The 14469-nt window shown below is 38.9% G+C and overlaps 1 protein-coding gene across 5 annotated transcripts in view; it reads left to right on the top strand.

Moving 5' to 3' along the window:
* The window catches only part of LTBP4 (latent transforming growth factor beta binding protein 4), a 1311633-nt gene extending 1298603 nt beyond the window's left edge, over positions 1-13030 (top strand). For 4 of the 5 annotated variants that reach the window (XM_078660636.1, XM_078660634.1, XM_078660635.1 and 1 more), the window contains one exon: positions 6960-13030. In XM_078660636.1, coding sequence (XP_078516762.1) covers positions 6960-7108 — 149 coding nt within the window. In that variant the 3' untranslated portion in view covers positions 7109-13030. The remainder of the gene's footprint in view (positions 1-6959) is intronic. The other variant, XM_078660637.1, reaches the window with a different exon arrangement.
* Positions 13031-14469: the final 1439 nt, after the last annotated feature.

Genomic DNA, 14469 nt, shown 5'->3' with positions numbered 1-14469 from the left:
ACATTAAGCTATCAAACATTTGTCCAGTATTGGAAACAAAGTCTGTAATGACCTGGAACGAGGTTGTCAACCAGTTTAATTATATTTATTTATTTATTTGGTGTTTTATATAGCGTGAACATGACCCTTAGGAGGGTATCAAAGTGCTTTACATTTGCATATCAATAAACAGGTTTGTTACCAAGTCATTAGTAGTTGTACAATGATTTTGAGAAAAACATTAAAGCTTAATATACATATATACAAGACCACAAAGAGGTTAATGTTCAATGAGAGGTAGCATGTGTATGATCATGGAGTATCAATGATAATGGTGAGTCTGTGAGATTATGGGAGATATTTACTCGTAAAAAGATTTGGCTTCATTTTTTAATGCAGAGATTGACAAAATTCTTCTAATGTTAGGGGGGAGAGCGTTCCAAATTCTAGGCGCTGCACAAGAGAAAGCTCTGTCATAAGTTCTTTTCGTACGGAATTGGGACGGTTTCAGTAATAGATCTCCATGACTCCAGGAGACACGGCATCCTCCTGATAGTGTGATTTTCTAGGTTAGGTACACTGGTGTTTTGTAGTGTATCGCTTTGAGAGAGATACATGCCATTTTTAGTTGTATTCTCACTTTGTAAGGCAGCCAGTTAAGCGCTTTCAGATGAGGGGTAATGTGGTCGAATTTTCTAGAGCCAGTTGTAAGTATTGTGGCCGCATTGAGACAGGTTTTCAGTGGGGCTGTTGAAATCTTGGGGAGACCAGCTAGAGTTGTGCAACCATACTCGATCCTTGATATTACTAGTGCCTGGACTGCTGTTTTAAGGTCTGACTTATTTAAGAAAAGTTTCAGTTTTCTGAGGTAGCTTAAATAGAACTGGGCATTTTTTGCCATTGTGTTAATATGAGATACCATGTTCAGGTTTTTGTCTAGTATAATTCCTAGGGATTTGGTAGACTCAACGATCCTGGGAGTACAGTTTAGTGCCGCGATCAGATTGGTCCACTCTAGGATGTTCTTAGTGCTTTTCTGGGGGGAAATCAGCAGGAATTCGGTTTTATGTGGGTTAAGCTTCGGGTGATTACTGGGTAGCCAATGGGTGGTTCTCTTTAATACTTGGTTCATGATACCTATCTCTTCTGTCGATGTAATCTTGATGTACAGCTGTGTGTCCTCTGCGTACATGTGGAAAGAGATGTTTGCTCATTGTAAGGTTTCTGTGAGTGGCTCTACGTACAGATTGAATAATGACGGTGATAGTGTTGAGCCCTCAGGCACTCCGATGGTATTTCTGGAAGAAGCTGATAATGTTTGGTTGACTGTGAATTTTTGCATTCTGTTCTCTAAGAATGATCTAAACCATTTTAGGACTGTACACTCTAATCCCATCCTATTTTTCATGCGATCTAGTATTTTAGCAAGGTTAACCGTGTTGAATGCCGAAGAGAGGTCAAGCAGGATCAGGAGACAGGTTACGTTGCGGTCGAGGGCAAGTAGAGCGTCATCCAAGATGTGCAGACTCTCTGTTTCAGTACTATGGTTTGGTCTAAATCCTGATTGGAAGTTATTCAACAGATTGAATTCAGAGATATGTTGGCTCAATTGTTGTACGCATTTTTCCAGGACTTTGGCTAGCATGGGAATGTTTGTTACTGGTCTGAAATTGTTAGGGTCAGAGGGGTTCTCTGTTGGTATTTTTAAGATTGGAGTGACTTGCTCTGTTTTTAGGCAGTCCGGTATTGAGCCTTGTGCCAGCGAAGCTTCAATGATTTTTGTCCATGTGGGGATGAGCAGATGGTTTATTGTAGACCAACACTTTGCAGGTAGAGGATCATTGTAATGATTGTTTGGTTTAATGGTTGAGATGATCTTTGCAATGTCTAGGTCACTGAAAGGCTTGAATACAGACCATCCAGCATTATTTGTAGGCGTTTCCAGATCTGGTTGAAATTGAAGCTCAACTGGGGTGCTCTTAGTGATACAAGGGCATTCAGCTGCTTTTTTTAGCTCCTCTTCCATCGATTTGGCTTTGGCTGTGAAGGAGGAGAAATCTTCACTGCTTATATTCAAATTTGTAGTAGTTGGTGCAGATTTGGCCGTTTTATTGGATTGATCTTTTAGCACATCGAATAGTTTCCTCGGTCTGTTTCTTGCATTGTCCAGTTCTTTCCTGAAGAAGTCATTTTTTGAGTTTAGAATGCTTTTATTGTAGGCTTTCCTGGCCTTTCGTAGTTGAATTAAATGGGGTGAGGAAGGGTGTTGTCACCATTTCTGCTCTGTGAATCTTAGTGAATGTCTTTGTTGAGGGCACCGTTAAACCAAGGGTTTTTATCTTTGTCAGGGATCCTTTTGAATTTTAGCGGGGCTATGTCTTCAATAATACTCAACATTGTATTATTGTAATACTCCGTGAGGTCACTAACGTCAACCATATTATTAGGAGGTTGCAATTCTATCTCACACCATGCTATGACTATATACATAGTGAGCCCTCTAGTGTCATGAATCCAATTTCTGGGCTTTATTGATTGTGGGGAAGCTTTTGTTTTTGTGAAGGGTATTTGGAAGGTAATGATGTGACGATCAGACCAATCCCAGGGGGTGATTTTTATTTTATCTATAGCTTTTTCTTTAGCTATGATCCAGTCTAAGGTAGAGCCTTTGGAGTAGGTTGGTATATTACATTCTTTGAACATTGATTGATCTTCAAGGAAGGCTTTAAGTAGATTCATCCAATTGTCAGTATGATCCTCTCAATGAAGATTGAAGTCTCCTATGAAAATTTCATTGGAATGTAGAGTGGAGTTTGCTGTGATGATTTCTATCAGTTGGTCTATGAACTTGGTATTTTTGCCTTGGGGGTGGTAGAATGTATGAAGTTTGCACATTTGATTGTCAGAGGATCTAAAGGACATACCGAGATACTGACATGACTCTAGGGGGTCAGTTTGTATTTTTTTTCATAATGGCAATGTCAGATCTATGTATACAGGCGATGCCTCCTCCCTTATTGACTGGCCTGTCTAGTCTCATAATGCAATATGTTGGGGGGACTAATAGATCTAGGCATGGAGAAGAAGAATCAGATAGCCATGATTCTGTTAGCATAGTTATGTCGATTTCCTGGCTTAATATGAGGTCGGAATGTCTGCAGCATGATTCTTTGCTGATCGACAGCTGAGTAGTATACACCTAATATGTTTCTGTGGTTTGACCGTTGATGAGTGTAGCTTTTCTAGAATTATTATCACATTTTTAGGTTGTTAAAATGTAGTATTCTATTGCTAGTCTTTCCAATTCTGCATGCAGTAGTTGGGACTGACTGAATACTGTGTTCATCTAACCTAGTAGGAGGAATGGGGGCTGGTTCATAGGATCGTAAAAGGGTTTGTATCTCGTCTGTCAGATAACTATGTTGATTACGGGGACGGATTAGTCTGTTTGTCGCTACCAATGAGATAGATTTTAGTTTCTTCTGGGTTTTGTGAGTGGATTTCTGTATGAGCTCCAATTACTTAGAAGGTTCTTCATTTCTCTGATAGCAAGTTGCATGGCTTTATAAGTTAATAAATGGAGTAAGCCATAGATTCCTTTGTTGAGCAATGCCTTCTTTGTTAAGTGAAATATTCCTTGTGACTAATAATCCCTGTTTCTATAGGAGACACTGGTCATGAAGATCCACTGTCCACAGATGAGACAGAGGTTTAGAGGAGATCCTTAAGTCTTTCATTACTTACTTTTCTGTTGCAGGACGGGGTTAGAGGACCTTCCATTATGACATCAGGCCCTTCCATCCTGAAGAGTACAGATTTACACTTCCCATGTACAAGAAAAATAGCTTTTAGGTGCTTTTACATTGAAAAAACCTTTAGTTTATCAATATATGTCCAATATATTTTAATGAATTAGAGGGAAAATATGTGGCCCATTTTGGGTAGCTTCTGCACACATTTCCAAACAAAGACTGCCTGGAGGCTACGGACCCTTGTTTTCTTTAGGGACTGAGGATTAGATAGATGTGAGTCAAGACAAGCCAATGTATTACTACTCATTAATGTTCTTCCTTGAAAGCTGTACGTTTTTGGGTAAGATTGCCTCAGATATAATTGTCAACTAAGACTCGAGAAGGACTTGAAAGTGCTCAATGTTAGTGAGAGGGGTATCACTCAGTGGGGTATTTGCTTTTTTATTAGGTTTGCACTAAGTATATTGAAGGCACAAGATTTTTTTTCTCATTCTATGGACCTGTACGGTGCCCTTTGGAGGTAGACACATAAGTTTGGAGGCCGCGCCATTGAAAGTGCCACCTCTAAACTCTTCACTCCTCCAGAAATACATTGTCAAGTTCATAAATCAGTGAGCTATTACCTTTCCTCAAAATATATTATTATCGATGACAGAAGTGATGAATATTTCTCAGAGATTCCGGGGACTACAATTCTGTATATTTATCTTTTTACTCCTAAAACTAAGTTCACAAAACTGTTGCCACCTAAAGTTGACAACAAATTGACTGAAAATGAATCTGGACAATGTGCAAGTGATAATTAGTGGTGTTGAGAGGAAAATATTGTAGTGTTCTGACATTCATTCCTTTACTGCACTGTGTGTGTCTGCTGCTTAAGAACTTAATCAGCAGTCTTAGAATACTCTTCAATCCCAGCCTGAATCTTTGTGTCTGCACGAAAGGGTAATTGAGGGAAGTGGGAATTAATAGACACTTATAAAGACTCAACATATTCGTCTGTGCGTTTTTGATAATCAGCCATGACTGGAGGATTACCCTAATGACAAAGAATTAATTGTGTCTTACTATTAGGCATCATACAGGCATTATGCAGAACACCCGCTAGCATGTTTAGTTGCAGATATGCTGGCACATGCATCAAACATGTCATTTCCGATTCCATATTAGCGGAAAAATAAGGATTCGCTAATAAGGAATCGCAAAAGCCTATGCATGTGGAATTGCTAAAAAAATTGCGATTCCTACAAATTCCTAAATTGCAAGTCGCAAATTGCGAGTCGCAATTAAGGAATGACTTCCCATTCATTCCTATTGGCCTATAGGCCCATTGGAATGAATGGAAAATTGCATGGCAATTTGCGAGTACCAGTAGGTACTCGCAAATTGCTCATGCAATTTCAAGGGTGCAAGGGTGTCAAAATGACAACCTGTTGCACCCCTGAAATTCTGATGTGCACCCATGTTGCGCACACACATGCCCCAAGGGCATGTGTGTGTGACATAAAACTTTTAAAAATGCATTTTAGTGCATTTTTCATTGTTTTTGCAAATTACAGACAAGTTTGATTTGTCTGTAATTTGCGGTCCCAAATAGCAAAATCGCTATTTGAAAGTGCTTCTAGCATTGCATTTAAGGAATCGCAAATTGCGATTCCTTAAATGCAATCGCAATTTAGGAATTCACAAATAATTGCGAATTCTTAAATTGCACATGGGAAACACTTTCGTGCATCTCCAAAGGCCAATTTGCGATCGCAAACGGCCGATTTTTGCGAATTGCAGGGTTTGCGATCACAAAAACCTTTGATGCAGGTGCCCCATGATTCTTTCTCCTCTACTTGGGCTCAATCCTCATTTTAGACAATCTTCATTGGGTACCTGTGATCTTTCACATCCGGTTCAGTCAGTCTGAGAATTTTTTTTAGGTCACTGTGTTGCACTGTTTGCAGTCTTAACTGGTATGTCAAATGTCTGGTATCTACAGTTTAAGGTAAGTATAGACTGTGCATCTAATGAGACAATGTATCCAGTAACAGCATGTCCCGCAATATCTTGATGCTTGCTGATTCTCAAGTGCATGTTGTAGAGTGTGGAAGTCAGTTGTTGTATGCACATCGGACATGACCCATGCTACTTCCATTTTTGCTTCACGTTTCTAATTGTGTTTTTATACATTGAGGTCCCCTTCTCTTGGGTTTAATGATGATATGATGGTAAATGCTTATGTAGTATTGGTGTTTAGGAAGAGCTTACATTACTACTTTCATGCTTCCTAGATGAGGCGCTGTAACCTGATAACAACAGGGCATCTTTTACCGATTGACCGGTCAAATAGTGAATACTTCATTGGGGAGCATTGTCGTTTTTACACAGAGATAAAATGAAATATAAAGGGAACAGGTTAAAAGGACTCCCATTGAAACATGAGCATATCAAGAATTGCAAGACGCTGACTGAATCTCTACCAACCCAAAGCTTTCCTTCTCAACTCAACCTTTTGTGATTAAACTAAGCAGTATTTGGTAGGGATGTGACTGCTGACTTTACGGCAGCGGGTGTTCCATTACAGACCCTGATGCAGACGCTAACTAGTGAATGGTGAAGAAACTCAGTTGAGTTGACTGGTATACTTGCTATCAGGATGACATTATTGATTTTTTTTTGTCCTCATTTGCCTTAACCCCACTCAAGAAAAAAAGAAAGGCAAAAGATCTTCCATCCTACATTCCGTGCCCTGCTGTTCTCTTTGTTAATTACCAACCAGTCCAACAAAAGGCACTGAATTCCGGAAAGGAAGCTCGTGGGGGAGAGGTTTTGCTCCATCTAGGTTTTTACAGACCTGCTGGACCATTGTAGTGGGAGACCCTTTTTCGATAGTCCATGAAGCATCGAAGGCATAATCATAGGACCCGAAAAAAAAAAAAAAAAAGGAAACTCAGACTCCTATCTCCACTGCCTCAATAGATCCCAAAATGCAAGTTTGTTCTTATTGCAGGAAAAAAAAGACATTATTGATTTCTTGATCTTTACATTGTTTGTCGTTAAAACCCATTGACTGAGACGAGAAGCTACTCCAATCGCACAGTGAGAATAGGATCTTCCGGATCACAGGTGATCAGTGGTCTAGTCTGAGGTATTATTTGGATTGCAGAAATGTAGTAGTGTTTGGTCTCGGAGATATGAAATCACCTACCAGTCCTAATTCCTATTTGTTTTCTTTTCCAGACATCAATGAATGTGATGAAGCGGAGGATCTGTCCGTCCTCTGTATTAATGGGCAGTGTCGAAACACAGATGGATCCTACGAGTGTGCTTGTAATCGAGGCTATGTGATGTCCAGGCAGCGGAACTTCTGCATACCTTCTAGGCCGTGAGCACCACAGGCAGCATGAAAATGCAGGATGATGTTCACCATCGCCAAAGAATTACCTTGTCTTATGTGTGTTTTTTATAGAAGAGCCTTATGAGATTACAGGACAAGGAATTTTTCTAAACACAATGTTGTGACGGTGGCAACGTATTTATTTTTTGTACATACAAGTAAATGTGGCAAGACATGTTCTGCTTTGTAAGATGGAGATCAACGTCACACTGATCACTGGAGATAGCAGCGAACATATTTCGGTATATCTCTGCTCTCCCAGGTTGGCCCTTCCGCTGTGGGATTGGGGTAGAAAATAGGATTTATTTTCTGTTCAGTGAAATCCCCACTTTTCTATACCACGCCTTTAGCAATCCAAGGGCATAGAACAGGTAGAACTGTCAGGGCCACTACAGACGAATCAACCAGGGCAAACCATGGATCATCCCTGTCCAGGCATATTTCTGCACACGTATCGATGCCATGTTACTGCTCTTGGTTGATGGAAGGAGAAACCCAAAGAAGCTGTGTAAAGTGAACCAAGATTTGGAGTGATTGCCATATTTGGCCTACCTAATCGTATTCAGTCCTGATATTGTTATTACCATGACTGATCAGGTTTGTACTTCACCATAATTTCTATTGGGTGCCACTGTTATGGCAAAAAATAGGAATAATGCCAAAGTGCAGGCATATACCAATGCCTTTTCGACACAAACTATACTAAATCATTTTTCAGCAGAGTATATGTTTGGTTGAAACACAGGTGACCATAGGTTGTAGCTATGTCTCTTTCAGCATGGCATGCCACCATCTTGAATGACAAGGAAGTGGCAAGCATACACTGCAACCCTATAGGTATGGGACATCTGTAGACACGACAATCAATTGAATATCTGGAAACAGCATCCCATTTGCCGATTCAAGGGAATGACGTCTAACTGGTAGGTGCTAATAGTACGCGTAATCTTGCCAATCCCAACCTCTCAAATGACTGACATACGCTGCATAAATGTTACACTGCAAAGTCTGTAGGTGCTCCATTGTTAAAGGTTGTGCTACTGTTCTTCACAGTATATTGCTATAAAATCACGATTGACAAAAAAAAAAATCAACAAACACTGAGGCGAGAAACAGTGAGAAAGAATGTGTACTGTATTACTTAATGGGGGAAAATGTTCTGTAACTATTAAAAAATATTATAAATATCATCACTACCGCATTGTTTATAAATAGTGAAAATCTAGATTGCTAAACCTTGCAAGGGTATTCCTCGCTCCTAAGAATCTCTATTGATGCAACCTTTTTGAAAAGCCACCATTGGAAGATGCCTGTTTTGTTTTCTGAAGTAAGCCAAGCAATCATAGGGAAACAACATTTGAAGATGGCTGTTTTGTTTTCTGAAGTAAGCCAAGCAATCAAATGGAAACAATATATCTGTATTCATAAAAATAGGATTCCCTGTTTGCTTCCATACTTTAAGCCGCATGATGCACTTTGTGAGTTCTGGCGCAGACTGTGGTGTGTCCATACACAAATACCTGAGGGCGGCATCTATATCATCATCATCATAAAAACTTTATTTCGGTCGAACGACCATAAAAGCTTGCATAGAAAAAACAGTACATTCATGGCGGTTAGAATTATACAGTGGTTACCATGGTTATTTACATGGATCTAATTACAACACCTCTATAGTTCAAACAATAAAAGCAAGTTTACCATGGCGCATCACCTATATACAATAATTCCTAAGCTCGTGTAGGTTAAAAAATCACAAAGACAGAGGCACTGGCTTAGTAAGGCAAGGCACTGATAAAAACCCATGAATATTGACGGTGATAGTCCAGATAGTATAATTTTCTCTAAAAATGTAAGATAGCCAAACAGTGTCAATTCCTTATATCACGTTATGGCTAGAATAAAACCAGACACTGAATTATACTTCTATATCTATATCACTTACCACACATGACATCCTAGAGAAGCATTTGCACAATCGTTTCTGATGCAACTATACCAAACCATTTTTCATCATGAGTGCAAGTTTAGGTTAAACATAGGAGGCCCTAGCTGATAATCACTTCTCTTTCAAGATAACAATCCGCTATCTTGAACGCTCTGCAACCTTAGAGAGGTGAGGCATCTATAGACACCACAATCATGTGAACATGTGAAAACAGTGCACAGAATGCACTCTTAAAATGTAGGTGTAACATGTGATACGCCCCAGCCCCTATTCCAGAGGTCCTAATCTATATCAATTATAAACTGTGTCAACTAAGTGGTGCATTTGTGCCATCTAGAATGATGCAAAAATAGTTTTGGACAGCTCTTCACAGGAATTGTCATCTGCCAGGAATCAAGAAAACACTTCAAATGGTTATGGAAATCTTTATTGAAAAATTAGTATGTTTTGATTAAATGACCCTTCCGCGCGTTGTGTCTTGGTACCTCAAGTTTACAGGGATTTTTTTTACCCAGTGGCTGGGGGTTTCCAATCAGTAGTCCAGTCCAGTGCTAGCACTTGCTTTGTGGTAATAGTGCTTTATATATTATGTTTCTTAGCTACAGAAAGATTGTCTTCTAAAGCAGCAAACCAACTTTAAGCTTTCCTTGGAACACTTGGAATTCGCCCTCAAAGGTCATGCCCTTTCTGAAGTCTCAATGTTCCAGCTCCAGGGTAGACCTGTATAAACAAGAGCACCCAGGGGGGCCCTTATTGATAAAGATGGCTCAGGTATGGAACAGCTGTAGTACTGTGGGCCTAATGATACATGAGTCGCTTTCGCTGGTTTCACACACTCTTTTCCTAAGTGTGATGGACTGAATAGAAGGGCTCTCCTCGGAGAAGCCTTTTTGGGTTGATAGACTAACCTGGCGTGGTTATGGACTCTTATTATCCAATTAGCAAAGCACAATTGGGACAATCCAGTCACGTTCCAGACTTTTCTCAAAGACAGCTGTGACCATTGTCAGGCGTATGCTTACCCATCATTTAAGCATTTCCGATTGGAAAGAATTGGGTGCCCCCAAGATACAGCTCTCGGCCCAAAACAAAGCTGAGGAACCGGTGTTCTCTGAAGTAAATGAAACTCTTCATCTGTTTTGAACAAGAAGGTAATATTGAATAATATTTGAAAGATGTCAGCAAAGAAATGGCAGGTGTACATATGCTGAGGGTGGAGCTAGGTGGAACTATCATCTCTGTGGCACTAGTAGCATCTCACACCAACAATGTGATATCTGTAAGCTGTAATGCCAAGGGTCAAAGCAGTTTTAAAGAATTGTGTTAATTAAAGATTCAAAGTTTCATTATTGAGGCTAACCATTGCTGGAGTGCTGTAGCATCAAAGACCATGACACATCCACTCTGAGACAAAGGGCGAGGGGTTGACTAAGATGGTGGAGAAACACACAAGTCTTCAGATAGGTGGGTAGGCTTTGCAAATTGTAAAATAGAGTCAATCTCGGTTGCTGGATGATTCCTAGGTTGTAGAACCTCTAGCCACAGCTGGGCAGCCTCCGAATTAATTAATGGAGAAGTGATGGAAGTGTGGGCAGGATAGCAGTAATGTGTGGTTTGAGTAGGAAAGTTTGCTGAGAGAAGCCAATGGGAACGGTCTCTAAAGAAAGCTATTGCCGGGCCAACGAAGACCGTTATGAACTGGGTCGAGGCTTTAAAGGATGCATGAACATTGACTTGCAGCCAATGTAGGAATTTTCAGCTCTAGATGATGGTATGACATCATAGGAGACCCAACATAAGGTTGTGTATTGTGATATTTGTAATGTTTTGAGTAGGCAAGAGAGTAGACTGGCTATGAGAGCATTGCAGCAGTAATAAGGCCTGATCTATCGAGCGAGCATTGCAGATGGCAAAACGAACAACCGCCAAAGATCTTTATAAGTCAGGAGGATAGAAACCGTTCCAGAAGAAAAGATGGTAGAAAAGTCAGAGGAGACCATTACATTTATTTTGGAATCGAAATTGTGAGGACAATCAACTTAATCTCTACTACTCTCTTTACAAGTTCAGGGTTGAAAACAGGCGTTTACACAAAGAGTCCATATTACGAGTTACGTGACAGTTATCACCACCTCACAGTTTTTTCCTCCTGGATTCCTGCAGGTCAAACCTCTTGAAATGTATTGGGAGAATAGGCCTGGACAAAAGTATGTGAATTAGCACTTAATTCTGCATGTTATACCTCTGTTTAATGTTAAAATACGTAATAGGAGGTATTTACCATACCTGAGTAATAATTCACCTTGAAGGAATGGTATTTACTTTGTGTGGTAAAGAAGCCATACTTTTCTACCCAAGTTGCAATGATGGCCTTGTAAGGAGGACCTAAGGTTTTTGGCTTCAGTTTTTACAAAATATTCCAATAAAGGTTCATGTGAGAGTTAGCTCCATATTCGGAAATCGTTTTAATTATTCTATGATGTGAATGTCTGTTGTAAGTACGCTTGCTCAGTGTTTTCCAGCTTCAGATGTGCTCAGCAAAAGTGAGTACGTTTTGTAGAGTGTTATGGTCAACCCACTAAAGAGGAGACCGAAAAATGTAACTCAAGGTGATTGGTTCTTAAATCTTTGGGCTACTAAGTTTATGACTTTAGAACACACTCCATGTAATAACCAATCAATATTTATACAGAGATTTGCAGAAATAGATACAGAAAGTTGTGTTTGATATCACTTATCAGCTTAGAAGACAGATATCAGAGGGTAAGGATGTTTTTGAAGTTTCTGCTATTGATTTTATAGTTGACAGGTATTCCAGAATATAACATTTCTTGGTGTTATAGGTGGGTTCTAGGAAGATTTATTCCATCTCCCCTCCTTTCTCTTCTTGGCTTATCTGCGATCAAGAACATGTCTCTTCTGGTTGATGTACGATGAAGCATTAGGGTTTTAAACCCGGGTCTCAGTTTAGGTGATTTAACTGGGGAGTTGTAAGATGGGCAATATAATCAAATGTGTCCAAAAAAAGGATTTGAAGTTAATCAGGGTGTTGAAAGTCGAGGAGTTTGAGCAAGCAAAGGCAATCAGCATCAGCACAGGGGTTCTTTTTTACGGCAAAAGAGATTTTGTTATCAAAAGCAGATTTGCAGCCCACGATAGAGATTGTGACGTCTGCAGACAGTGGAACATGCTTCTTTCAAGGAACTCTGTTACCCGAAGACACTGAGGTTATTGAAGACCACATACTAAAACACAGAGCAGTTAAAAATTTGGTACACACCAATTTGGGTTAGTAAAAAATACAATAGAAATTAGAGTGCAGAAAAAGACACAAGAAAAAGATATCTACCTGGAAAAAGTTTATTTCACGTGCTTCTGACATTTACTGCTGTAAATAAAAATATACTCCCCACCCACTGATTATGAGTAAGGTTTTCAAATAATTGTTTTGGCCTGAGTGCAAAGTGTGGATGTTTTGTCTCAAAAGGATGGACATGCTGACATCACGGTCTATTAAGAGAGACCATCTCTTGGATCTTAAGGTACCATCTAACATGTTTGAGAAATGTATAAATGTTTTATTCATGAAACAATTAAAATGTTCTTATCCCCGGTAATAGTAGTATTGTTTCCTGTCGCTAGACATCACGGCCAGCGTATTGCTTTCACACCTTTTTCTCCCAGGCATTTTCACTCACAGGACTATAATTGAAGGCAGTAAATTTGTTCACTCAAAAACAGACGTACAGCTGACTCTTTCTCTGATTCTGCTGTTAGATCCTTCTCTCTGTCCTAATTTTACAGTGCATTGTACAGAGAAACGTACATACTTTGTTGTTTAACATTTCAATGTTCACAATGAATAGTTCATGTTTTTGACTTCATTATCTTTGAACATCACAAAAGTCAATATTTATATCATCTAATTTTGAACAGATTTCAATAAAACAAATTCTTCTAAATTGATTACAAAACGTTTGCTTTATTCTGTTATGAAAAGTGCACGTTAAATTGCCTTAGGCAATGCTGAAAATGTGTATGCTGTATATATATATATATATATATATATATATATATATGTGTGTATATTAGTAACGAACTGTTAAAAGAGTAAAACATAATGTAAACATGTTTTCTCCAGATTAGTATCTCTTCAAATGTGATGTCATGAAGCAGAAAAGAAACAACTTGTACAGCAGTTGAACTGTAAAATTTCGTAAAGTCACAAATGTAAACAAATGATGTAAATGTCCTCTACTTCTGCAGATATGTACATGTGGAATACTTAGAGCACACACAATACCATCAGATTTAGGTAACACTGCACTCACCTGTGTGATGTCACACCAACAAATGCATTCTGAAAAGCATTCAGCATCTTTTGATGAATTATTTAGCTTGTGTAAAAGGAAAATCATACCAGTTATATGGCATGTTTCGGTCCACACTGTGACCTTCTTCAGGCAAGTTGTCAGGCACAGCATCTGAGGTTCCGCTACACCCATTAGTAAGGTGTCTCATGCTGTCAGAAGTAGAGATATTTGAACAGAAATACAAAATAATATTGTAATAGGAAATGGTTTGTAGCATCCACAGAATGTTATCTGATTATACTGTCCCTGAATGACTCTGAGATCATTTTACAGCACGGTCAAATGTTTATTTTTGGTATTAGTGTAACTCATTTACCATTACAGCTGCTGTAATCCCTTCATAGTATCTCCCTTAGTTATCTGTACTAGTTCAGGGACTCCATGTAATAAGGCAAAGAAAACAATGGTATTCCTTTTTATAAACAGTTCCATGGTGGATGACGGCATAAATTCTCGAAATAGATAATCGGATAGGAAGCTCCCTGACCACTTCATTGATACTGAACTTGTGCAATGATCACTCCATGGTAAAGAGGTTCATGGTCATACGTATGATCACAGTAAATACTTCAGTTCCAACAAATAAGTACCAGTAGTTCTCTTACATATATGCAACCTGATATGTACAGGGTGCCTTACAACTGATGAACTATCATAAACACAGTGTAACTAATAACTCCTTAAAGTTGTTTCTAGCTTGATGTGCCTCCACTCCATCCAGTAATGAATCATCTAAAAATAAGGACGTGTGTTGTAGAATGTTTGAAAATAAATTATAACAAACTATGAATAAATATGCATAAATAGCTATTATCACTTACCTGCAACTAAACCGATCCAACAACGAATAAACACCAATGTCACTTTGCTTTTGAATTTTTAAATGAATAAAGAACACAAATATAACATTGCGGGGAGTTAAAATACAGTCATTTAATAAACAACTCCTCCTAATACAATAAATGAGCATCACATAAATTGGCAATATGCAATAGTATTGTATTGTATTGTATATGATATTTATAGAGCACA

Source organism: Lissotriton helveticus, chromosome 9 (genome assembly GCF_964261635.1).
Source record: "Lissotriton helveticus chromosome 9, aLisHel1.1, whole genome shotgun sequence".
NCBI lineage: Eukaryota > Metazoa > Chordata > Amphibia > Caudata > Salamandridae > Lissotriton > Lissotriton helveticus.
The sequence above is the reverse complement of the archived record's forward strand: the minus strand, read 5'-3'. Positions and strand labels throughout refer to the sequence as shown.